The sequence below is a fragment of the Pelmatolapia mariae genome, linkage group LG8 (genome assembly GCF_036321145.2).
Source record: "Pelmatolapia mariae isolate MD_Pm_ZW linkage group LG8, Pm_UMD_F_2, whole genome shotgun sequence".
Lineage (NCBI taxonomy): Eukaryota > Metazoa > Chordata > Actinopteri > Cichliformes > Cichlidae > Pelmatolapia > Pelmatolapia mariae.
In genome coordinates, this window is record NC_086234.1 from 25,859,034 (window position 1) to 25,886,815 (window position 27,782).

The following is a 27,782-nucleotide window of genomic DNA, read 5'->3' on the forward strand; positions in this document are numbered from 1 at the left end:
TGAATATATGAAAGATAAATGTTGAATCTAACATGGTTCAGTATTGGACCCTCGGGTTTTTATTTTATAGACATGAATATACGAATTATCTTGCAAAATCTCACATATTGCAGTTTGTCTGTACAGAACATACTTTTAGTTAGCATTCCTGCAGCTTCAGATCTACATAATGTAGAGTTTTAAATAAAACAAATTATGAATGAGCTACCGATATTAACATAAGGAGTAATATATCTGTTTAGTCTTCTGTCACGTCTGTATGTGACGGGGGGGCAGTACCTCCCTACTAGTTTTAAACACAATAGTGTGTACTATGTGATATTACCATACACTGAACTATAATAAACTAAAGTGATGAGTGTATGAAATGCTCTCTCACCGTCTTGAACCTGTTCAAAAGTGACATCATGATGTATCCTTTCTTGTTCTTCTTGAGACAGAAGATGTAGATTGGGCTGACAGCCCACAGATAGATGCACTGCACCCATGAGAGAACAGAAAGCTGAAAACACTCTGGGAGGTCAGGCCAACTTGAATTAAATGTCCGATTGGATACCTGTGGACACAAGAAAACAGTGGTTTAGTTTACATACCTACATCTCACTGAAAGACCCACAAAGCTAACACCTTGTCTATACTGCACAAGCTGGAATCCCACCTCCACAACCCACAGAATTTAATCACACCAACTAGTTTCCTTAAGTTAAAACTCTTAGTAAACATCTTGTGAACATCTGCTCATTGCTACAAATTGGGGGGCAGGAAAACATGATGTACTGGCCTGCAATAATATTAAATCTATAAATTCAAAGGTGACCAGCTTTTCAAGATGGTAAGGTAAAGAGCAACAACAGCCTGAAAACATCTCTATAACCAGTGGTTAGCTACCCAGTGGAAGAAAGTTTTGTTTCTTTGTTTGTTTTATATCTGATGTTTGAATTTAAACTACACATGATATATCCAGTGAAAGTAATCTGGCATTGTGTTGATCACTTTCCTTAATAATCAAACTCAAATTAAATCAGTATTAGGATAAATGTCAGGATAATTTTGGGTTTTTAATAATTTCTTTGAACTGGATATTTAAAAACTCCAAATTACCATAATATTCACCATCATAATGGGTATATGGGTAAACTGCATTCAATTCAGTTTTATTTATCTAACGCCAACATGACTTTATTTTGTAAGGTAAATGTGCATTAATACTGTGGATAATGTTCACCTTGTCATTTTGACTTTTCATCCCACATTTTTTACTTTAAGATTAAAGCCTATCGGCCAATAATATCTGCCAATTGATAAATCAGTTCGCGTCTATTTTAGATGAGCCAACACTGGTCCACACACTGCACTGACGGGAAAGCAGAGTGCAGTCCACCTGCATTAGTAGCAGTGGAGGTTAAGAAACATGTACAAAGTGGGCATCATTTCCGATAATGTGTAAATATTAAAACCTTTAGCGTGACAGATGACTCATTTACTTGCAGCTGAAGAACAATATCTGATTAGCCCAGAGGACATCCGGAGGAGAACGCCAAGTAAACATTCGCAGATACGCAACTCTGACAATGCAGTTATGGTGCTTCCACACGGCTGAAGGCCCACCCACAGATCGAACCAAGATAAACACAGCTGCCAGCATCTAACCACTCTTCATACCTTGCCACGCCCATCTGCATGGCTAAGTGTGTGCTTGCGCATGTGTGTGTGTGTGTGGCTATAAAATGTCCCTCTCCACTTCAGATAGTCTTAACATTGCTCAAGAGCGAGCAGTGAAACCAGTGGTTCTGTTAATCTTCTTAACGATTTCCCAGACCGTGAACGTGAGCCTTATGAACTTGTTATTTTTAAACCTAAATTCATGAACTTCTCCCAGTGTGTGTTTGCAGTTTTTACCACAAAAAATGTATGCACTCTAGCTCCAATAATGACAGGAAACTAAAAGAATTCTCAGACCGTGAATCTACTGTTTATCAGCAGGGTTTCTCCATTTCACAGTCCAAACAGAAATGAGTTTTCTGACTCACAGGATGTTAAAATCCACAAGCCAAAACAATAAGCTGTATTTTACCATCAGATACACATTTACTTCAGTATATTGTCATAGAGATAATAATCTATTATGTTTAACATCAACTTTAGGAAGGCCTACAGACAGGTCAGTGACCCGCTGTAACTGCCAGTCTTTTAGGAAAAATCCAATTCCAACCAACTGGCAAGTGGTTGCAGCTTCCTAGCTGTTACTAGATGAAATTGGTTGTAAGAAGGCCGCCCTGCAAATGCATTGGTTGCTGCACACAGTCCATTCTACTGAAAAAACATGTTTCAAAAGGTGCAGCTTGTACTTTGAAGGTAAATGTACTCCATTTCAGGTTAGCATCACATTTTTTCCTAGTTTCACAACCGCTCTGTGGTTACTTAGCAAATGTCTGCAAACAATCATCTTCTATGCAAGCTATATGTGATCGAGGTAATCTGCTAGCAACCAAAGCAATCACAAGGAGAATTTCTGTGTAGCAACTCCGTTGTGACTGATATCACCCAGCGACAGACAGCAACCTGTAGTAACCACTTGGAAACTGCAGCGGGAAATACACTTTCTTCCCTAGTGAGTTGACGTTGCCAAGGAATCCCCAACTGGTCTCTAGGTCTGGGTCCAAAAAATCCAAAGTTCCAAAATTGCTGAAAATTTATCAAAATGTTAATACTACGTAAGGAATCTGTTTGGGTTTGTTTTGGTTTTAAACTGCTCAATGAAGCATTTAGATAAAAGACACCTTGCTGCTCCTACAAGGACAAACAGGTAGAGGGAACATGCTGTTAAATGATCAGTATGCACAACCTGAACCCTGCTAATAAAATAAACTAGCACCGCATGTCTAGCTTACCTAGCAGGTGTGATAGCTGACAATGTTTTAACAAAGACCAAAGAACACTGGGTCTTAATGGCATAATATCAGCTTCAATAGCTTGGACTGGTGTAACCAGCCCAAGCTCTTAATCCTGTGTAATGCACAAGCTGTCATTTTTAATTTCACTTTTTATGAAAATAACACAGGGAAGCTAAAGTGTGGCATGCTAATTAGTGAGAAGTGTCAACAGGTGGCTTTTGTCACCTCTGAATACAACTGTGTTAGCGCCCGTTTCCATTTAAGCTAACCATCTCCTGTCTGGACTAATACATTTATGACACAGGCATGAGAACAGTACCAATCTTCTTCTCCGGTTCTCTGGAACAAACAACTTCCTCTTTTTTTTCCTTTTTTTTTTTTTTTTAAATGATCCATTCAGGTTTACCTGACACATGGAGGACTACTGCAAGCAGATGTTACTTTTCACCTATATGAAGTAGTGACTTCTGCATGCTTTGCATTGCAAATGTGCACATGACACAGCAAGTAATAGGTCCTCCTCCTCTCCATTTCTCCTTTCTTCAGGTCAACCTGAGCAGCAGGACAACATATTATTTGTGTTCAGATTGTAGTATGTAAAACACTGCTGGTCTCACTCAGCATGGAGCACTGCACTGAAAGGCAAATAGTAAATGAAAAGCAGATATCGTCACTGCACGGTGCACACAGTGCACAGTGGAAAAAGCACTGAGTAAATACCAAGTTTAATGACTGACCATTAATGAACATCATCATCACAAATGCATTGAATACACCATAGAGCTCATATTAGCATTTCTTTTAATCCAAACCTTGTTGTTCTACTAAAACTAAAATCTCACTACAAAAGAATGCTGTTCCTGAAAGTAAACATACCCCCTTTCAAAAATATGTGGTTCAGAGACAGTCTCTGCTGCTGCCTATCAAAGTTATGGCCCAACTGTTTAGCTACTGTGTTTTGTAACTGTAAAAGCTTAAACGACTATAACTCTGTGTGTAAACTGATATTGATTAAGGAAAAACAAGTTAACAAAATGTGTTTTAGAAGCCTTAAGAAACACCAGAGGCTTCTATCAAGCAGGAGTTTACGCTGCAACAACATCTTAGCTGGTGATTATCAGGAAAGGGAAGAGACAAGCTACTTTCAACACACTGCAGCTGCTACTAAAGGCAGACTGTCTAGATATCATTCTGTTTCATAGACTTTCAAGGTCGTTGTCTCCGCACTAAAGACCTGAATGCTGAGACTTTAACAAAAGGAGAGATGTAAAGGTTCAGAGAGCAGGAGGATTTCTTTTCACAAGACTGAGATAAAATATTAGTAGAAGCAGAAGCAGACCGGAGTGTTAAACTGCAAGCCAGATATTTTTCTCCCTTATGAGTCTCATTATGTGGTAATACCGATCACACTGAGCGATAAGAGCCAGGAAAGATTCAATAGCGGCATTTGACTTAAACATCCTGGTACATCAGCTTCATGGTAATCAAATCAATCTGATTTATACAGAAGCTGCTCTCTCGACTCATCAGGAAACGTGTTATCTTTGACTAAAACCACAAAGAAGCAAATTGTGTCACTCTGCATGTCAATCACGCTCGTTAATCAGAAGTCATTAGCCGATGAGAATATCCTGCGTAATTCTATTTTGTTAATCTTAGAATTACTAAATCTGACTCAGTGATCATTACGGCAAATGGACCATTACGGCAAGGCTGGGATGGTCCATTTGGTAAAGTAAATCCGTTGGGCATCTTTCTTCGCCTTTAGACAATAATTCTGATGGCAAAAGAACCAAACGGGACAGGTTAAAAAAAAAAAAAAAAAAAAAAAAAAAAAAAAAGTGATCAGTTTGACCCAAAACAAGTGGATGAGACCATAAACCAGGGATCTCTGGCTTAAATGAGCTGTGGGCCACTGCTGGCACTGTCATCTCATGTGAAGGCACTTTAGTGTTCAAGTAGTACAAAAAATAAACAAAGAAAACACACAAATATTTCAGAAAATTTAGTGTTTTGTTTGTTTTTTAAATTTCAAATATTGTCTAAGAAGACAAAACTGCAAACGCAAACACAATTTTCCCCCCCTCACTCTTAACTTTTTTTTTTTTTTTTTTAACCTGTCCCGTTTGGTTCTTTTGCCATCAGAATTATTGTCTAAAGGCGAAGAAAGATGCCCAACGGATTTACTTTACCAAATGGACCATCCCAGCCTTGCCGTAATGGTCCATTTGATTCAACTTTTTATTGTTTATTTTATTTTCACTTGCTGAATACGGGACAGACTTGACTGGAGGAGAGAATGTGGAGAAAGAAAGAGGGAAAGAAAAAAACCTGAGAAGAGGGACGGGGAAAAAGGGCAAAAAACAAAAACCAACAGAATAAGCAGACAAAAAATACATATATCGATCACCTGGATCACCTGTTGAGAAAGAAAAAAGAAAGCAAGCAGAAGAAAACGAGAGTAATAAACAAGATCACAATGATATATGAGAATATGACAGTAAATACTAAATATTAAACATTATTGTGCAGCACGTGAGATCGACAGCGCACAGTGTGCTTTGAGGTAGGAGCCAAAAAGGGTGTAATTTGTGTGTGTGATCACCCGTGTGTACACCTGTGAGCATGAACGCGCTTGTTTTTAAAAGGTTCCTTCATGTAATGATCTGCTAGAGGGTGTGGGGGGCCACTGCCCCGACCTCCAGGGCATGAAGCAGGTATGGAGGAGATCAAGACTCCAGACATCCAGAGGCCCCCAGAACACAAGAGACCAAGGAAGACCAACAGAGGGGCAGCCGCGCCACTATCCCAGAAAGAGCTGAGGAGAGTCCCAGATGAGGGGTCACTCAGCAGCCGCGGAGCAGAAGCCAGGGGGGGTTGCAGTGACGTGCCCGTGAGCTCCGCCGGCAGCCAGCTGTGCCTGAGTGGCCGAGCCCCAGGCCGAGAGGCCGAGGGCACCCCACCCCCGAAGTGGCCCGAGCGAGCCCCAGGCTCCAGGCCCCAATAAGCAGCCGCCAAGGAGTGAGCCGGTGGGTACCTGGGCGCCCACCCCCGGAGACAGAGAACCACCAACGCACCGATGTCTGAGGGCGTCCGCCACCGGCAGGGGAAGTGGTGGGGGGAGATGGGCCTCCAAACCTTGGAGGGCCTGAGATGTCCTCAGAGAGGTGGCGTCTGATACCCAACCTGACATATAGACACAGACAAACAGGCACACATAGATACAAACATCTATTCCCACCCTCATGCTCTCATATACAATTGCTCAACACTCACCCAACGTGGAGACAGACATAGAGAGACGCTGTACACACAATCACACTCCCCAAGCGTACTCTAAGCCCCGAGTCTAGGTACCCTTGCCCCTGGAGGGGGAAACTGCACCCAGACTCAGGTGGTGTAACCCTTTTCCCTGCGGTGGGGAGAAGCAGACCGCCCCGACTCCGCAGCAGCAGGGAGGCCCCATACACCAGACCCCAGTCGGACGGCCAACTCCTCCTCCTAGCCCCCCTGCTCCAGCAGGCCGCAGAGAACGGGGGTGTAGGAAGACTCCAAACCTCCCTCCACCCGCTCATATGTACTGTTGATGTATGTGTGTTCTAAGGTGCATTTAAAACCCAGGAGGGCATGGAGCCACCTGCCAGAGCAGCAGGTAAGCATATAGCCCCTCCTGCTAGCCCTCAATGTCTACATGTATTTAAAATTGAGAGGTGGGCAACAACGCCAGGGGTGAGGTGTACACCCTGATGGTAGTTTGGAATCCGTGTAGCGTGCCCACCTCCAAGATCCTATATGTATGTGTAATGAGAGTGTGAGTAATGTGAATGTCTAAGTTGTGGGATAAAATTGAGGCAGAGGCAGCCAGAAGGGGACAGAGGGGGGGGATGTCTCCTCTGCACCCTGGTGACACACCCCTACCCCAAGGCCCTGCATGTGTGGGTGATTGTGGTGGAGCGGGAAGAGGGAGGCCGCTGGAGATGGGGAGGGAAGGAAGGGAGGGGCAAGTGACCCCTCCCTGGGGCCAGCTCCCCCGCTGACCCCAGTAGGCACCCCCATGCTGTGCAACCCGCCAGGGAAAGGGGGCCCAGGCCCATCCGGACCGGGGCCCAGTGCAGCAGCGCCCCCCGGCCCCACAGAGCCCGGGACAATTCACCTGACCCCACCACAGAGAAAACTGCACCCACCCCATCATCCACTCATCTTCCAGACTACACAAGACAATAGACGCCCAGGCTGAGATCTTCCTCCACCACTCCTGTATCTCCCCCTCCTGCAGAGAGAGTTCCTGAAGAGAGGAAAGCTCCTGCAAGATGTGACAACCTCCCCCACCAGTTGAAGAGCCCCCCAGGTGGCTCGATGCACCGGCGGCACCCCGCGCCAGGGCCGGGCCCCCATACACCCACCCGCCCACAACCTCGGCAACACACCAACCAGGACCCAAGCCCCTGAGGCCCGGCCAGGGCCCCAGCCCAGAGACGGAGCGCCCCCAGAACCTCACGCCCATCCCGGACCCACCCAGGGGCAGCCAGGCTACCAGGTCAGTAACCCACGTCCGTCAGCACAGACCCTCCCCTAGCCCCGCTGCACGCAGCCACGAGGAAACCGTCACCTAAGAGCCAACAGAGCCCCTAATTGGCCATGACCGCTGCCCCGGGTTGAGCCCCCCAAGGAAGATGCTCCTGGGGAACCCCCCGACGCCCTAAGCCTGTCCCTACCCCCACACCAATCACAACAGTGAAGGTGGGACCAAACTATGGCCCCCCACCCCCACTAGGTGATGGAGCTGATCAAAGGAGCCCAGAGCAATTGATCTGATGTGGTGGCAGAGGCTGTATCAAGACTAATGTAATCTAATAGATAATTTCTATATTGGTTAGAATTAAGATTATTTTTATTTTTCCAGTTCATGAGGACTGTTTTCTTGGCTATGCATAGGGCAGTGAAAACCATATGGGCTATATTCTTTTCCGTAGTGACATTATCTAAGCTGCCCAACAAACATACTAAAGGAGAAGTTGGAATGTTACATTTCAGACACTTTGATAAGTCTTCACATATCTCACGCCAAAACTTCTGAACTGGTGGACAGAACCAAAGAGCGTGGATATAATTGTCCGGTGAATTGGTTTGGCAGTGTGAGCAGTTGTTGGTAGACGTAAAGCCCATCTTGAACATCCGATGACCTGTATAGTGCACTCTATGTAGTATTTTGTATTGAATTAATTGAAGACTGGGATTTCTAATTAAATGAAAGGTTTTTAAGCAAATCTGAGACCAGAAGTTTTGGTCTAAGTTAACTGATAAATCCGCTTCCCATTTTGCAATAGGAAGTGATATTGATTCATCTGTTTTAGAAAGCATTCTGTATATTTTGGATAGTAATTTGGGGGTTTTAAGAGTAAGAAATTGAACCACACTTGGTGGTGTTTGTAGTTCAACTTGACCCGGTTTAAATCTCTTTTTTACTATGGATTTAATTTGTTGATATTCTAAAAATCTTTTTTTGTTGATCCCATATTGTGTAACTAGTCTGTCAAATGAAATAAATTCTGTTCCTTCTAGTATATGTTCTAAATATTTGATTCCTTTACTACTCCAATCTGAAAAGTTTATCATATTATTGTTTTGTAATATGTCAGGGTTGTTCCAGATAGGTGTACGTTTGCATGGGATTAATGGAGACTCTGTCAACTTCAGAAACTCCCACCACGCTGTCAGAGAGGAGCTGATGTTGACGCTTTTGAAGCATTCATGTCGTTGGATGTTTGAGCTGATAAACGGTAGATCTGAAATCTCTAGATTATTGCAAAGTGCTTGTTCTACATCTAGCCAAGGTTCATCTAAGAGGGTATGTTTTTGCCATCCTGAGATAAACTGAAGCCTGTTGGCCAAGAAGTAGTGCTGAAAGTTAGGTAGTTCTAATCCTCCTTTATCCTTGGTCTTTTGTAGTGTTTTTAAGCTTATACGTGGGGGCTTATTTTTCCAAAGGAATTTGGACATATATGAATCTAGAGATCTGAACCAATCTTGCGGCGGTTTAGTTGGGATCATTGAGAATAAATAATTTATTTTTGGTAATACCATCATTTTTATAGCGGCAACCCTTCCCATGAGTGATATGGGTAGACATTTCCACCTAGCCAGATCACCTTCTACTTTCTTTAAAAGTGGGATATGGTTTAATTTAGTTAGATCTGCAAGCTTGGGAGAAACATTAATACCTAAATATTTTATATTTCCCGATTGCAGTGGAGTAGAAGAGGAATTATGGAAGGAGCAATTAATCGGAAGGACTGTAGATTTTGACCAGTTAATTGAGTAATCTGATATTCTTGCAAAAGAGTTTATCAGTTCAATCACCCCAGAGATATTGGTTTGTGAATTTTGGAGAAAGAGTAACACATCATCCGCATAAAGGCTGATTTTATGTTCCACGTTCTTGCATTTTATGCCCTTAATTACTGAATTCTGTCTAATTGCTGCTGCTAGTGGTTCGATAAAAATTGCAAACAGTGAAGGGGAGAGTGGGCATCCCTGCCTGGTGCCCCTCAGGAGACAGAAGCTGGAGGATGTCTGGTCATTTGTTCTGACACAAGCTGTTGGGGAATTATATAATATTTTTAACCAGTTGATGAAAGAAGATCCAAAACCAAATTTGTGTAAAGTTGCAAATAGAAATTTCCAGTTAACTCTGTCAAACGCTTTTTCTGCATCTAGAGAAAATATTGTAGTTTCAAGGTTTTTACTGTATGAGTAGTCTATCAAATTAAGTAATCTACGTGTATTTGTTGATGAGTGCCTACCTTTTATGAAACCAGTTTGGTCAGGATGAATTAAGAGGGGGGTTATTTTCTCTAGTCTCTTTGAGAGAGCTTTGCAAATTATTTTAAGGTCTACATTTATAAGGGATATTGGACGATAGCTTGAGGGATATACAGGGTCTTTGCCTGGTTTTAGCAGGAGATTAATGTTTGCAGAATTCATATTTGGTGGAAGTCTGCTATTTTCTTTGATTTCCAACAACGTTCTGTAAAAAACTGGTGCTAGAATCGTCCAGAATTCTTTGTAGAATTCTGCAGGAAAGCCGTCTGGACCTGGAGCCTTATTATTGGGCATATTTATCAGGGCTTCCTGGAGTTCACCTGGCGTCAGTGGCGAATCCAGTGCCATTGCTTGAGTGTCTAATAATTTTGGGAGAGTTATGTTGTCTAAAAACTGATCAATTTCCTTTTTAGATGGGTTTATTTGTGGTGAATACAACGTTTTATAGAAATCCCTGAAAATGTTGTTTATTTGTTTCGGTTCATATATTGTGTTCCCAGATGAATCTTGAACAGCACATATAGTTGTTTTTTCTTTATTTATTTTTAGCTGGTTTGCTAGAAATTGACCGGATTTATTACTATGTTCATAATTTTGTAAGCGTAGTCTTTGTACTAAGAATTTTGTTTTTTTATCAATTATCTCATTTAATTCTAGTTTTGTTTTGCGTATTTTGTTCAATGTTTCCTGATCTTGGTGGGACGCGTAGGCTTCTTCTAGTGATTTGATGGTTTTTTCTAATTCCTGAATATTTTTGTTTTCTTTTTTCTTTTTATGTGATGAGAAAGAAATTATTTTACCTCTCATCACGGCTTTCCCTGCTTCCCATAAAACAGAAGCTGATGTTCCGGGAGTGTCATTAAAGTCTAAATATGAAGTCCACTCTTTTTTAAAATATTTAATAAAGTCTTCATCTTTAAGCAGTGATGTATTAAATCTCCAGTTTTTACTTGGCGTAGTATTATTCTTGTGCATTAGTGTTAAAGATACAGGAGCATGATCGCTGACAGCTATAGGGTGAATCTCACTCTTAACTAACTGCAGCCTTTCATTGAACTACCAAATAAACAAATTGGTGCTCTCTTTCTGGCCACACACGTGGCAGCACTTCTGCTATAAATTTGTTCGTATTTACCAAAATAAAAATGCAGACTTAAGTGAGCACATTAGTTTCTGACTGATAGTGAAAACTGTTTTCTTTACAAATAACTCTCTAACTGAACTAACACAGCCAATCCCTCCATATGTTTGTGCTCTCTGCTCATATTGCCTCCATATTAAATATTTTGTTGCTTTTTAAAGAACTTATTTTAACATTGCACGCAACAATAAACAAATCCTTCCTAAAAAAAAAAAAAAAAAAAAAGTAACTTCAAGGGCCAAATTGCATTTTATTTCTTCAGGTCCATGTATGAGCCTCAAGTAGGGGTGACGTGGGCCACCAGTGGCCCCCGGGGCCGTGAGTTTGGCCGCTGCCATAAACTGATCAACAAGATCAGCAGACACTGCAACAAGTAACAAGATCCTGGTGGCCATTAAAAAGAATGCAGCTTTAAGGCACTTCATGCTGGCTTCCTTTCTAACACTAGTATAGAACAGACTGAATAAGACAGTATTCATGCCATATTAACATGAACAAATAAACAAAGTAAAAATACTAAACCATAATGATAAACATTCTAATTAAAAGGTCTTTTAATAAAAATTTTAGCCCCCTCCCGTCTTTCTTTCTTGAACTTTTGATGTTGTAAAATCAAAACACTCTGTGAATCCAAATAAATCATTTGCAGAATATCAGAGAATGAAAAGTTGAAGCTTTATATTTGAAATTATGGACAATTTAAAAGATCACTTTATCACCTGAGCTTCAAGTACTACCACTTTCAAATACAACAAGCAATGCAGCTTTCAGAAGTACAAAATCTCTACTGTACATGCTGGCAGTTTTAATACAACCAGTGAGGCAGAGCTGTTCTTTGGCTCGCTGAGACTCGCTGTCAAATTTGTTTAGACTTGCTGCAACGTGTGCTTTTAAGATGACTCAGTATGGTGACACAGTCATTCTATTGCATACCCCCATCTGCCCCCCAACCTTTCAGTCATTTAATGAGACAAGCACATGTCAGCAACCTCAATACTGAAAATTTCAGGACTGTGACTTAAATATCCAATTCACAAAATCACTGAAGTGAAGCTTTTCGATACATTTCACATCACTAAATGATTAAGGCCTTTGCTAAAAAGTTGGCACCAGAGAATACTTGACTGTCGCCATGTCAAAATCAATTTGATAAATTTTACTGTCAAAACTTGAGGTGATTTATAAATGGTTTATATTGCAACTGATTTGAGACTAAAATGAAAAATGAAAAGATTTTAAATAAACATCACTTGAATTGACACTGAAAATAGCCACTGTTGGTAAATTATAGATTGACAGTAAATTAAACTGTTAGCTGTTAACTGATAACAGAAGTAGCAAAAGCACACACGTGTGCCTCTTCTAGCAGAATCAGATACTTGCATTAAAAAAATATTCAGCTAAAAGTTGAAACTACCGATTCAACTTCTTCACTCAAGTTAAACTGAAAAGCTTATTTTTGCCAAACTATTTAAACCTCATGTCATACTAATATCTTAATCAAATAGTATCGATACAAGGAAACACAATTTTATGCGAAACTGTACATCTAATTCACTTAGTTTGACCAGAGAAAATCCGCTCTATTTGCTTCTGACTACACTGTAGGAGGATGACTGGTTAAAGTGAGATTTGGCAGGTGTGCACCACTACCACCGATCTGAAGGTGTCAAAAATGAGTGGTGGTGCAGCATGGGGTCACAACGATAAGTCACAATGATTTCTATTGTGAGAAGCAGCTTTTCTGCACAGGTTGTGATCAGCTGATCGGCGCTGCTGCTCTTTGTGGATTTAATCATTAGAATTTAACAAAATACAAGCAGATGTTACACAAGCCATCGTGTCGAATTTCCCATCCCGAGACAGTATAAAGCTACTGTGTGATTCAGTCAGTGAATCGACATCATCAGCTTAACTGAACATGAGTGCTGTAGAATCATGAACACAACTTATGAATCCTTTAGTTCTGGCTCTTACCAAACTACTTTAATCCCCAATTTATATATCATACACACGTTAGATACTACATTCTGACTTTGCGATCATTAACACAAACTCTAATTTTGTAATAAAGCTTTTATTGGTGATTAGTAAACTCAAGCTAATTCTCATGATGTCTAATATTACAGCAGAGGTTCCCAAAGAGTGGGGGCCGCCCCCTTGGGGGGGCGCGGTATGAAAAGAGAGAGAGAGAAAAAAAAAAAAAAAGAACATTTGGACACAGCTAGCATAATGGACAGGTTTTTGACGGGGCTTCCACACAAACGCAAAGCAGGAGATGAAGCATCGCCAAATATGTTTCCAAACCAACTTCCTTCCAAGCCAAAGACTAGAAAATATGGTGAAGCATATCTTCCCTTTGGCTTCACCTGCACAAGTGCCAAGGTAGGTCTCCCCTGCAGAATTGGTTTTCCCCTCGTTGGGAGCACACACGCTGGGCTGTTCAAATCACGGACAAACAGTATCCCACATTCTTGATTTTTAGTTCACAAACACTTCTTATAATGACTAACTACTCCTGACATTTTGCTCTTTATACAGTAAAGTTACCGTGGGATACAAATAATATCAGGCTGATCCTGCCACGATTTATTCCCCATGTCCAAATCACAGACAAACAGCATCAAACAGTTGTTTATGTTTTTGAGCCCATTTTGCACAGAGAGGCATTTTTCTTATAAAACAAAGGGGGGCCTAGCAAAAAAAGTTTGGAAACCACTGTATTATAGGATCTTAAACTTACCTTGAAGTTAGTTTTATCTATTGTAACTCTTCACCAAAAGTGAGTGAACTGCCATTACTTTACTAAAGCGAAATAGATACTTAAAAAATAGAATTCCGTTACTATTTAATTTTCTGTAACCATTTACAATCTAATAGTTTTTTGTTTTCTTTTAATTAATGCACCTGTCGCTCATTCAGGTGTCCAGAGATTTAATATCAAAGGTTTGTAGGACTAGCCCTAAACATATCAACTGAAGATAAACTCAAGCAAACAGCAAAATGAATATGGAAAAAAAAAAAAAAAAAAAAAAGCAGGACACAGACCACCATCTCTAGGTTTGGAGTCTTGTGATTTTTCCACCTAACCTTTCTGCATACTTAAAAACATAAGAACATCTATAAATATTATTTAGGTTAAGTATTTATTTTTTAAATCACCCAGTGAAACTGTTAACAGTCAAAACTATTAACTAAAGTAAAATGAGCTATCAGTTCACCATTTAATAATGACGATGGTGATTATAAAGTGCTATCACTGAGTTGTTAAGGATGTTTATTCAATAAAACACTGTTCTAAGAGTGGAATGCTGAACAGCTTAAGAAGTAATGGAGCAGAGCCATAGGTGGTTTCTAATTTTTTAATTCATCCTTTTTAATCCTGGTGCTTACAGTACATGTTATGTTAGTAGCAAATAACTGAATATGCCTACTTCCTAACTCCACATTCCCAAATGTTTTTCCATTTTCCCATGGTATTTTTTTTAACCAATGACATCATTTGAACCCATTTATGAAAATGGTGAATCTCAAGCTTATTCAACATTTACTATATACATGCAGTGTTTTGATTTATGGTTTAGTATTCACCTATTTGATTTTCAGAAGCATACAATTATCAACAAGCCTGATCAGGTAAATTACAGTGATACACAGAATACAATTATCTACGGCAAAAAAAGGATCAAGCATCTGGCACACTCATCTTCTAAGTACCTGTAGCGACATGCCCAAAGCAATGCAATCATATGATTTGTTTTGGCACAGTCTAACTTTCTTACACAACCACATGCATTTAAGATTCAGCCTTCAGTTTTACACTGAATTTTAATCCTTAGACTGCTTTTTATCAGCAACGTGGTGCATACTCATCTCGTGGTGGAAATCTTGGACATGTGTATCTGTAAAGCTGTCGTTTGCATAGCTTAGCACAAAGACTGGATTTACGGAAATAAATAGCCTGGCTTATTTCAGTTTAGTTTTCATACTGTATGAGTATGAAAAAATGAGTTACCAAATGGTAACCGGTGAGTTTTAAATGCATTAGGCCCATTTTGATGTGGTGGTAATTCTGATCAAGCACTTTGCATGTTTTCCTGTGGTTATGAAACTGCACTTCAGATGTGTATGAACACAGCTTGGTACACCTTGCCTTGGGGAGACAACATTGCATTCTGTGCAGCAAATGCATTAAGCCTGTTTTACTAACCTCATTTTGTTGCTAATGACTGTAAATATAATGTTGTGGCTCTAGTTTCATACTTTAATTACATGTGGTTTAATACAATACACCAGAGTACTGAAAGCCATAGCAAGGGAATTACTCGGTACTGAGACACTGCAACTGTGTTGTGCAGGGGAATTATATTAACTTGTACCAGCTTCTATTATAGAGTGCCTGTCTTAATAGATGAATTACCATCAACCAACACAGTTTAGTCAGGCTTATGCTTTCTAGCGTATCTAGAGGTTTGAGAAAATCAACAGGCTCTCCATCTGTTCTCTGTTACACTGAAAAGCTGTCCAGTGGTGTGAATGGGAGGCTGACGACAGTAAAGACTGCAGGGGGACAGGAACTGCTGCTGGCTGTGTTTGCTTACACCGACGCATGGAAAACATTAGCATTTTACCCATGGATCTTTGGTCTGTATAGTGGGCATTGCTGAAATAACTTAAATGCAGACTACAGTATAGATGTTCATATTTGGAGCAGATAAAAGACGATACTTTACAGATCTGTTGCGTAACTTGGGGGGGGGGAAAGCCTTAAAGAAAATACAACAAACCATAGAGGAAAGATAAATCAGACCAGCCGGCTGAGAGAAAACTGAAAACATGAAGAACTCTGAGCTGCAGAAAGAATGCTTTTACACTTTAAACCCATAACGTTATTGGTTCACGCAGAGAACCACATTTATTAAAACATGGTATCGTGAGCCTGTAACCTCCCTTACTCATTCAGAGCTGTTAATCAAGACATGTCACAACTGTCTCGATTACCAACTTTTGCTGACTTAGTAGTCTCTCAGTTCAGGAAGTAGACACTGCATCGGGGGAATTTTTCCTAGGGCATCACTACTTCTCCATGCCAGAGTGGACAGATATAAACTGACATTAAAATACCGGAACTCATAATACACATGTAACTACATTTTTTTTCCTACAACAAAAAAGCAGCATTTGTTTTCAAGGAATTAAAAAAAAATAAAATCAGACTTCAAATAGCAACAAGCAACTTCCACTCCATCGGGCACCACTGTCACAAAGATCAGATCAATTTCTATTGTACAGCAACCACTTGAGGAGGGATGATTAGTTTGGAGCAAATTAACTAAGGATAACATATTTCCTCAGACTAATCCAAAAGTAAAAAGGCACAAATGTGCGGTCACATAGACTTTGGTAATATAGCTAGGAGGCCCTCATGTGTTACCACAGGGCTACTTCCATCCAACTTCTACCGCTTATCTGGCTCCATGTCACTGGGACAGCAGTCTAAACAGATGCCCAGACCTCTCTCCTTGGCCATCTCCACCAGCCCTTCCAGCTAAAGGTGTTCCCAAGCTTGCCGAGAGATGCAATTTCTCCACTGTGTCTGCCCCGTCTCCCAGTTGGGACATGCCTAAAACACCTCAACAAGGAGGAGTAGTAGCTCCGCTCTTAGCCTCTCCTGAATGACCGAGTGCTTCACACTATCTTTAAGGGAGAATGAACCAACAGCTTCACTTTCACCCTCACCACAATCTGTCAATCTCTCACTCTTCTGTGGCTGAGATACTTAAACTCTTCCATCCTGAGGCTTCCTAACCTGGAGCAGGCACACAACAAGCCATTAGGTAAAACAGAAGTCTTTATTTTGTCTGTGCAACTGGTGGCAGACAGATCTGCACAGCAAACCTAAAGGGATTGCAGGCTGATCTAAAGATTGCAGTTAAGGTGATTAAATATTAATAGGATGTCATTTTAAACTGTTGGTTACTACTGTTAAGATGGTCAGTTCTCAGCTGCTGTAAAAGGCTGCCAAATGAGATGGAGGATAGAAAGCATAAAGGCCAATACTTTACTTTTATGGATAATGAAGAATAAATAATGTAAAAATGAATGAAGAACAAATGTGTACAGGAAGTTTGTCTTGTCAAGACACACTGAATGCACTAAGCGCATCTGCAGACTCATCACCTCATCAGTACTCTCACTTCCCAACAGAGTGTGACAAGGGTTTAAAATCTCAAAAACCGCTACGCATTCGACGTCTACAGTTTAATACCAACTTTCCCACCAAGTGCTTTTCCAATACAAGAACTTCCTCTTTTTCAATTTCAATTCAGCTTCAGCCACGTAGTATCCAACCTCTGCCTAAGAGCAGCACATGAGACAAACTATTCCAGCCTTACACAACAGCTTACACTACACTTTAAAGTCTTTGAGAAGACGACGCTCAGCTCCTCCTGCACGGCTGATCTTCCCCACGGCGCTCAACTGTAATCCAAGCTGCTGCTGACGGTTTGAATTGTTGGTATATAAAGCTGCTGATAAATAGGCTTTGGATCAGTCTGATAATGTGTGCACTGCATACCATGCATTCTGTCTGACTGTGCTCCGCCCTACTGTATGACTATAGGTTACAATAAATGGACATTTCTTCATTCTGGCCGAATTCACATCAGGGTGACATTAGTGTAATAATCTTTACATGCACATTTAAACCTGCCCAACCTCAGCTTTGATGCATACTTTAATAAAACTGACAGAGGCTTTAATAAAGTGCTGTGAGGCAGAAAAGTGCTTCACACTTAATCAGTTATTGTTGCCACTGCTGAACATGTTCTGGCATTTTCTTTTATTTAAATATACTTTGTGTGAGAAACTCTGCAGTTTCCCCGAGTTCACACACATACTGTACTCTTTACTTGGGCGGTGCAAGAACAATCATGTGAGATTTTCCACTAATTAATCCACTCACACTTGAAAACATCCAGTCGCTGATAACCACCTAGCTCCAGTCCTTTTGGCCATCTGGTCAGGTCATTATTATGGTGGTCCCTGAAATTAATTCAGCTGCTTCTCTGGAAATTCACCATCCACCACCGTGCTACCGTATCCTTTAGCAGATCATCTGCCTCCATCTAACCCTACCCTTAGCATCCTCCTCCATCACACCAACCCTCCTCGTGTCCTCCTTTGGTACATCCATGAATCTTCTCTGTCCTCTTCGTCTTTACCAGTCTGGCAGCTCCCTCTTCGACATCTTTTGCCCATTATCCCTCCTCTGAGCATCATTTTAGCCTCACCTTTCAAAGTTTGTCCCCAGTCTGCTCAACCTGAGCCGTCCCTCTGATGTACTCATTTACAATCCTGTCCCTCATGCTCACTCCCAACGGTGGCTTTTAGTGAATAGCTTAATCATGAAGATGTCATACTTAGCTTAAATGGCTTAATGGACATTTTTTTAATCAATGTGTTCAGTTCCAATTATCTTTCAAGTAATCAGTTCAAAAGCTTTTTTCTTATTAGAAGCCAAGTAGGCACTTTAATGGTGAGTGCGTTTTTAAATACTGGAGTGCATCTATTTTACATTAAATAGAAACATACTGTTATAATCTATATTTCTTTTTTATGTGTACCCAAAAGGCATTTTCCACATTCAAACTTCAAACACTGTTGGGAAAAGTTCAGGAACATTCTGCAGTCCTCCTTTCTCTATTCTAGTACAAATAAGGAGACAGTCTGTGTCAGAGGTGCTCCTGCTTCCAGAAATACTCCATTTGGTTTAAGTGTTTAGGCCTGGATTGAGCATGAAGAGGCAGCACACAACTAGACAGAACTGGACAGTTAGCGGCTGTATTCTCACAATGATACACAACACAGACTTTGTACAAGGGTGGGTTAGGAAGGTTATCAAAACAGTACGTAACACATTATATTCAAAGTGTTTAGAATTTTCATGTAAAATACCAGCCCGTGTTGAAAATACATATAACACATTTTTCCCTATATAAAAAAAAAGAAGTAATTTACATTTTTTATTTCGCATGACAGCATTCACAGCGAGTCGATGATGAAGATTTGCAGGTGGTAGCAAACTGCTGTGTCCAGTGCTGAGACTGAACTTTCAACATCAACTTTGAAACCAACAGGGAAGTCTTTAAAAAGCTCAGAAGAACTAAAATTTGCAATCTAATGAGAACTTGATCCGTACAGGAAGAATATGTGGGGAAGCCCCCAAAAAGCAGCTGTCAGATGATTTTAAGGAGACAGTTCTGGCAGATGGTGCGCAGGGCTGGCATGTGCAAAACGATTTGCATGTCTTTTGAGCCTTTTTGTACTGCTCAGTCACTGCAAAGCCAAACCAATAAGACTGGAACCACCTATGTCACATGACAGTATTTCAAACATTGGCTCAATATTGGTATTAGCCGATATCTGTATTGGTTGACATTGGCTTTCCTGGTCGATGTCAATATAGTCAAACTTTTATTTTATTTATTTTTTTTAAATCATTGGTATTTCACAGTCTGCAACCGCTCCAATAACTATTTAATTGTTTCAGTCAACAATAATTTTCTGGGCCTTTTTTAAAAAGGGGAAATAGCTGCATTTTTCTTTACACTTTGAAACTGTTAAAACTTTCTTGAAAAAGAAAACTGTGAAAGATATTTTGATGATTATTTAATATTATGCACTAAATGACTCATTTAGAAACCCATATGGCATTATCAAAAAGTGGGATTGTAGCCCTTTTATTAAACACAACCCTTTTTTTGTCTTTATAAATATTCAGAAACCAGAGTCACAAAATTAAAACTCACCACAGAACACAGGGCACATTTTCTCTAATGTGGCTTCACGCTGATTTACCACAGAGGTAGCAGCATTACAGACAGCCTACCCAGTGTCACACTGACACAAATGTTAAATACAGGGGGCGGCTTGTCTATACACTCTTATATGCTTTATAATAGAAGTAAACAGGTCAGAACTAAACATCAAAGCCAGCTGTTTTCCCATCCAAATCTTGTCAGTGTGAGGTTTCAAAGCAAAAGATTCCCCTGCGTAGTACTTCAAAACCCCCTTTTATAAATGCTGTGTACACGCTCATTCACACAAAGGCTAATTCATAAATCACCCGACAAGGAAATGAGCAGTGCAAACGCTGATTTTACTACAGCCTTGTTTGAGCAATCATTTAGAGGGGAAAGGTGCACACTACACCTTTTGCAAACAGTGAGGGAACAAATAAAGCCCTCTCCCATGTGCTAAGGGGCATACACTCAGGAAATTAAAGGGACAACTAGTGACCATGGACGACAATGAAGTTCGATGACTTGGAGAGACGACAGGCAAAATAACCTTTAGCAATAACTGGTGAACTGTTACCAACTTTAAAGTGAATGATTGAAATGCCCATCGGTGGAATGGAAGGATCCCACATGGTGACAAATTATAAGGCTGCCTACAGAAGCACATCTACAAGCGAATCGCTTTATATGTGAACGGGGGCTTTAGTAGTTAACCTGACTTGCACTGTACAAGGGGATTACAACTGCCATCGGTCTGTTTAAAGCGGACAGCAGCAAATAGGATAGGCAAGTAGGCCTCAAGAGCAAGCCGGCACTTAATGTGAGATCCAACCAGATGCAGGTCAGCAGCACAGTTTGGTTCAGATTCTGGTTTCTTTTGTGATAAAGCCTTCCTAAACTTCAAAAGATCCCACAGAAAATTTTAAATAAAGCCACATAATCTGCATCTTTGTACATTCAGGTGCTAATTAAGAGCTTCTTATCAACAACTGATTAAAAAAAGAGAAAATGTTTTACAGTTGAAGACACTTATTGACTAATTCTGTACAATCACTAACTAGTTCAGTCTCAGTGAACTACACCAAACTCGGATTTAAAGCTTTAACATAAATAAAGGCTAACTTTTCTTTTTGTAAGGTCACTTAACTTTGAATATTTTGCAGCATCCATGCTTCGTGATATTACTCAGCTGTAATATCACGAAGCAGTCAGGTGCTAAACGCTGAGAATGGCCGTTTCAAGCCAAAATACTATTTGATATTCACTTGGAGCTCATTGTGCGAGATTCAAAAATTCTGGATTTTATTATTTTTAAAATTAGTTTTCATTATCTTTGGTCTGTGCTCATCTTTGGCTTTCTCTAGCTTCCTTTGTGTGTATATGGCATCTAGTGTAACTACACCTGACTTGATTCACCAGTCCACCACCTGCTGGTTAACAAGCTTCTTCGTTTTGCGCTGTTTAGCGGTTGCTGGCACACATCCATACTAAACAGGCAGACAACCTCTCCAAAAGCAAACAAACGAACAAACAAAAAGAAGCATTTTTATCTGAATGGGTCAGATCGATGTTTATATGCGCAACTGTTGGCCAGCGATACACAATTTGTGGCTAAACCATGAAATTAAAGCCTTAAGAAGCTATTCATTTAATGCTTTACAATATGGCTGCAAAATATTCAAATTAAAACAGCACATTGTAAATGGTCTTTCAACCACAGGAAGCCAGGCAGGCCATAACTATGAAGTACATGTGGACAAAAAGCATCCAGGCAAATCTAGTGTTAGTGACTGAGCGTGGCTGTTGCAATGTGGTCATTTTGGAATCTGCATTCTGCAGTGAAGTGACCATTGTAACCTCCATGAGAGCAGCATATACACTTTCTACTCTCTTACCGTCACCCACCCTGGGAAATACTGATTTGCCGCAATGTCACTTCTTTAAAACAGACTTCCCCAAACAGAGACAGTCATAGTAGTCAAAGCTAAATGATGACACTCTGTAGGCGGTGTTTGCATTCTCACAGAGGTGGGAAGTAACAAAGTACAAATACTAATAATCAGATTTTCAAAACAAGACTCAATACTTTTGGTTTAATTTGAGGGGAGTTATTTTGTCATGTCACTGCAGGCCTTCAAACATTAAACCGATTTGAGCCTGAACCGTAACACATGAAAGGCAATGCTGTTCATGTGTTGACCACCAAGGGATGTGGCATAAAAAACAGAGATGAAAGATGCAAAAACACTGTGTGCCATAGTCAGAGGTTAAAGTGAGCCAGTGTTTCTATTTATTTATTTTTCTGGCACAACACCGGAACGAACTGTGTGTGGAAATACTCTTTTGTACAGGATAAACAGGTTAGTTTGCTGTACTGTGATGGATCAGTGCGTGTCTGGTGCACAGCGGCTGTGGTTCCATGATCAGAGTTAGGTTACATCAAGTGTAGCAGAGGAGAATCTGAAGTTAAGCTGATGATGCTGAGAATTATTGGGTATAAAGACATTATAAACAGTGTACTGTCAGTGTAGATGATGGAAATCAACCAGGACAGCTCATGAAACATCTGCTTAATTCAGGTGTGTAAACCCACAAACAGCAGTGAACCTCAGCAGTAGCACAGATCAGCTGATCACAGCCTGTACACTAAGAAAATCTACCGGAGCTCTCAACAGAAATTATTGTGAGTTGTGATTCTTTTCCTCACACTGAGCCACTACAACAGATTTATTGGGTTCTCCACCTGCTGAAACTGCTTTAACCTCTTCCCTACGCATTTTCCTGTTAAGAGGCAAAGTCCCCCCTTCAGTGTAGGCAACATAAAATAATGCCACTTTTTATAACATTTCCTTCTTTTTCTCTGTTCGTGTTACACTTACTGATTCAAACTGAGTATATTTATTGGAATTAAAATTCAGGCAACTATTAGTATAACACAAGGTTCAATTAGCTTTGTGTAAAAATAGTTGGAAAAAATATTCTTTAAGGAGATACTTTTATTTTCTTACTTTGAGTACATTTCAGAACTTGTACTTTTTCACTTTTACTTGACTAAAGAAGATGAATCATTATTTCTACTTTTACTGGAGTATTTTTTTTTAACAGTAGTACCTGTACTTCTACTTAAGTACAGAATGTCTGTACTTCTGCCCCCTCCGCATTCTCAGCATTAAAGCGGGGAAAATGAAACTCTGAACCGTGTTTACATTAGGAGCTGCTATCATGTTTTATGGCATTAAACCTGCAAGTATACGACAAACGACGCACTACACCGAGCATGACCTCAGTTTCCTCAGTGTCGCATCATCAACAGCAGAAGGGGAAAAAACAGAGTCACCAAAATATTCCCATTGGGAAAATGATTAGTGCTGATGCTTAACTGTGAGTTTATCCCTCCTTTATTCCCAGTTAGGCTAATGTAGCAAGCTATTTAGTAGCTCTTGCCCATTCGATCATCTTGCTATCTCCAATCGGTACACCACTTTTATATTCCCTGATACGGCTACTGTTTATGGACTGTTAGAGAAGTTTAAAGACCCCGATATGTCTAAGGAGTGCCGCAAGAGCCATTAAACAGAAGTTGACAGGTACTTATCCAATGAGGTGTTCTTTTGCACTAGTGACCGACTTCTCTAAACCGAAAACACGCAGTTCGCCGTGTCATTAACTGTGAGCTTATTAACCCGGTAAATGCTATTAGGTGGGAAAAAGCTTATTTATAGACAGCTGCGACGGAAAGAAAACAAGAGCAGCCGGTGACATAACACTGTTCAAAACCACCTGGTAGTGAACGAACTATACACCGGGGTAGTGGAGTATTCTGCAGTATACCCCGCTGTTCATGACAAACCACCGAGGGCAGATGGGGAAGGGTACTCACCCAGAAGGGAAGCTTTGGTCCGCACAACCGCTCCATCTCGGTCACAGCGGGAGCCGGGGAACCACCGGAGAGCTCTGCGTGCACCTTCTACAGGTCGAGCTCTTTGTAGCCAAACGACCTGCTTTCCTGTTCCTTCTCGTAACTGGACGCCCTCTAACCGTCACATGCCACACATACGAGTACAGTGTAGCGGAGTTGGTTCGGGTGTCTGTATCGCGCCCCCCTCTCTCTTCACAGCGTGGACCGACTCGCGCAGTACTGCTCTGGTACTTCCGCACTGCCGCGAGAGAACTCATCCAGAGTCAGCTCAAGAAGTAGTTCGCTGGAGGTTTTCGTGACAGTAAAAGGTTGAACATATTGCGAAGCTCCACCCCTTTTGCTGCTCCCTGTCTCACTTTTAGCGTGCACGGTCAACATGACTCGACAGTATTGAATAATGCTTAGCTTCCGAGTCAGATCATTAGGGTTTACACGCGATAACAGTTTGTAGCTATGGTTTAAAAAAAAAGGTTTTGGCTTAGATTTTTTTGTGGCCAGGATAAGAGGGCACATTATCTTCACTGAGATCATATTGTGAAGTGCTCCAGACTGGTCCCGCATTCATTCTGTAGCATGACAACCACTAGAAAACATGCAGCAAGAGTCATAAAAAGCTATCTTATCCTGCAACAGATGGTATGGCCCACACAGAGCTCTGATGTCAACATCAGGCTATTAGATGAAGAGAGTGAAGACAACCTAAATCCACACAAAGCAAGCTCTCCGAGATTTTAAAAAAAAATATTTAAGTCCTTTTAGTGCACTGTATGTTAAATTGATGAATGGTAAATAAACACTTTTGTTTTTAAAAGCAGCCTCAAGTAATGGTGGATTTCAGAAAACGGATGTGTGCTGGAGGGCACAGCTCTGTGACGGTGATGCTTGGTTACATAAGGACACATACACTTAAAGAGAACATACAGTAGGACCACACCTCAGACCCCACCTAACAAATATATCTTCAAACCTGTATGACTGGAAAGGTATTTAAATAAAAGTCCTTAAATCTTCCTTCCACCTCGTAAACCTGTTACACTTCCTCTTGGACTGATTCAACATGCTTAAAAGGTTATTATAAGATACATTTTTCCTGTCCTACAGATAAACTCTGTTTGAGGTATTGTGACCTTAAGCGCATGTATAAGCCAAGTCAATCAGTGAGTCCTAGTATTCTGTCATTCTCACATTTCTTCTGATCTCCAACCGGATATGGCACATGGCTGCACTTTCCTAAGCCTGGTTCTGTTGAAGGCCTTCTTGTTAAAAGGATGTTCTTCCTGTTGTTGTTCCTCCTATAAAGGAACTGAAATTAAATTAACTGAAAGGTAGACAACCTCGAAAAGTGTTTCAGCTTTACCTATGTATGGCCCTGTGATGGGGTATGCAGCTATTGGCAAACATGTCAAGCTCTGTATAAATCACCTGAGACATAATGTCTTCAAATGTTCTCTTATAAAACTCGTTTGAAGCTTGATTGCTTCATTGTCCAACTCCACAGATACTTCCTGAGGATTTAGAACAAGCTGCAAAGCACTGATTACACACACACAAAAAAGGCCAGAGAAATGGTTCATGATCTGAAGCATACCATATTATTTACCAGTTTGTCCGTCTGATTGCGTTAATGCATGTACTGTATATCAAGAGTGGTTCAGCATCAGTTACATTATGTGCAAAGTGCATACTTGTACCTAACAGTCTGATACAACTTTGGCTGAATTGGGTATCCCTGAATCGTCCCTTAGTTATGCAACTATAGGCTCACACTGCTGTGGGTACTCCTGTGGTACTCTGTGATGTGGTTTCAATACCATTGCCATGTGGTTTCTGTAGTACAGAATGTTACATTTCTGCCTTCTCTCTCTTTGCTCTTGCTTTCTTCTTTTCTCTTTCCCCTCACTCCCCAAACAGTCATAGCAGATGAATGCCCATCCCCGAGCCTGGTTCTGCCTGACGTTTATTCTTGTAAAAAGGGAGTTTTTCCTTCTTACCGTGACAAAGTGCTTGCTCATAAGGGGCCAACTGATTGGTGGAATTTTCTCAAGTATACTTTTTACCTTAAAGTACGTAGCAGCTTGAAGCAAGCGCTGGTGTGATTCAGCGTTAGCTACACAAAAATGAATTGAACGTCCGTTCTGTGCAGTTACACTCTGTTCATTTGCGGATTTCTGCATTCTGAGCCAAGTCAAAGATAGGAAAGTAAAAGTCAAAATACTTTTACTGAATATTGCAGTTATTATCTTATGTACAGGAATCAAAGCTTTAACAAATACGTCTCAAATGAGTGCCAAAAAAGCAGGCTCCTTACAGAAGTACAGCTACTGAGCATGCCTGAATATTTCCTATGCTGCTCAGTGTTGCTGTGAGTGAACAATCAGAGCCTAGATTTTGCTTCAAAATATCCACTCCACGCCAACATTTCTCCACATAAAAATAGATGCACCTCTGTGCCTTAAGAATTAACCTCAGAATCAAACACTGCTAGTGTATCTACTATGGTAAAAAAAAAACAACCCACGCTTCATACTAACGTCCACAATTCAGTTTATTTTCCTCTCACAATGCTGAAGCATCGTGAAAAACAGAGACAAATAAAATCATTTCAATTTTACATATTACATCCATCTCAGAAACGTATTCCCTTTAACAGAGTACGTAAGTGCTTAGCAAAGTTAACGCGCGTAATTCTACTGTTGAAGTCTGCCGTTTATCGTTCTGTCTCTCCCGCTCACAACTTCCGGTTCCTGTGACTCACGGAGGCGGGGACTATTCGACAACAATTTTATCAGAAAAATTTTATTTAAAGAAATGCATCAATAAACTTGTAAATTATCTTGTGGTGTTTCACTATAAGTGTAGACAAATATAAAATAAACAAAAAGAAAATAAGCAGAAATCAAAATGACGATTTCACATACTAGCTTCTGGTGTTGTCATGGCAACCCACTCAACGGCATTTCAGCGTGGCTAGGTGGCTTTTATTGCCTCTGAATATTTATAAAAGCTACCTATGGCTGAAAGGGTTTTTTTAAACAGTGTTCATTACTCCCAACTGTCTTTACAACAAGAGTTTTTTCTTACGCTGTAAAAAAAAAAGTAAAGAAAGGTAAAAACAAAAAACAAAAAAACAAAATACTGCAGCATGAAAATGTACCACAATGATGGAAAAAGTCACATGAGTCTCTTGTTTAAAATTTGTAGTGTTTGGTCATGCTGAGATACTGAGCTGTGAAGTTCTCTGTTAAAACCACCAGCATACATCAATTCCTGTCACCTGTCAATCTGTTGAACACACCCAGGAGTATATGTAACTCCACACTGTAATAAATTAAAATCTTTAATTTAAAATTTTTGCAACTTTTATAGAAAAACAACTAGCTGTCAATCCATCCACCCTTTTTGTCCACAAATTATCCTTAATTGTCTCAGGCCTTTGGATCCCGTGTTTAAATGTGCACACCACATCAGATGTTCCACGAACCAACACAGCCAACTTCAGTTTAGTTTTTTTCCACTCAGTAATATATGAATTCTGCTAGTGGCACCTCCGATTAAGCTGTGTAAGCTAATGTTTTTGTCAAACTGATTAAAATACCAGAGTCGTGCAGTGTATTTCCAGCAGGTCAGTTCTGGTCAAATTATAGACTTCAGAGTCAACATAAGCACAGAGCTCTGCTTTATTTTGGCTCATAGCACAGCAGATGTGTTGTTTTCTGTTTTGGAGATAGTGAAAGAAATGGAGTTTTGTGTTTAGTAAAGGCATTTTTAATTGTTTCGCAAACAGCAGCACTGACTTAACTACTGTTAAGCTTGTGAGGTATGGGTTGTAAAGCTTTCTTAAGTCTCCTGCTTGCAGGTGTCACTCCTGCTTCTCCAGCCGGGGATCTGCTTACTAGAGCTTAAGCCCTTCTGTTCTCTTCCTATGTACTGAGAAGGCCTGACCTTGGCCTACAGGCGGATTCTTTCCTGCTCACGATAAGATGGATAGCCAATCCACTGAAGTGCAAGTAAACGAGTCCACACGAGAGAGAACCTGCACGGTGTGAACTTGCAGTGACATGCGGGGGAAGCCCTGCGTAGTGTTTACACTACAGGAGCTGTTACAAGATTCAGGCATCAGAAGTGTCATGTTATCCAAGAGGGGCTATACAGAACAGCTCCGCCCATTTATCTTTCCACGCAAACCACGAGGGAGTGCTCTTCAG

General features: G+C 40.6%; 1 protein-coding gene across 6 annotated transcripts in view; it reads right to left on the minus strand.

Moving 5' to 3' along the window:
* Positions 1 to 23,900, minus strand: part of abcc3 (ATP-binding cassette, sub-family C (CFTR/MRP), member 3) — a 67,415-nt gene extending 43,515 nt beyond the window's left edge. For 2 of the 6 annotated variants that reach the window (XM_063481680.1, XM_063481674.1), the window contains exons 1-2: positions 23,539 to 23,874; positions 380 to 556 (exon numbers count right to left, since the gene is read on the minus strand). In XM_063481680.1, coding sequence (XP_063337750.1) covers positions 380 to 556; positions 23,539 to 23,574 — 213 coding nt within the window. In that variant the 5' untranslated portion in view covers positions 23,575 to 23,874. Of the gene's footprint in view, positions 1 to 379; positions 557 to 23,538 lie in introns of all 6 variants that reach the window. The other 4 variants (XR_010094606.1, XM_063481675.1, XM_063481676.1 and 1 more) reach the window with 4 other exon arrangements.
* Between the last annotated feature and the right edge of the window lie 3,882 nt (positions 23,901 to 27,782).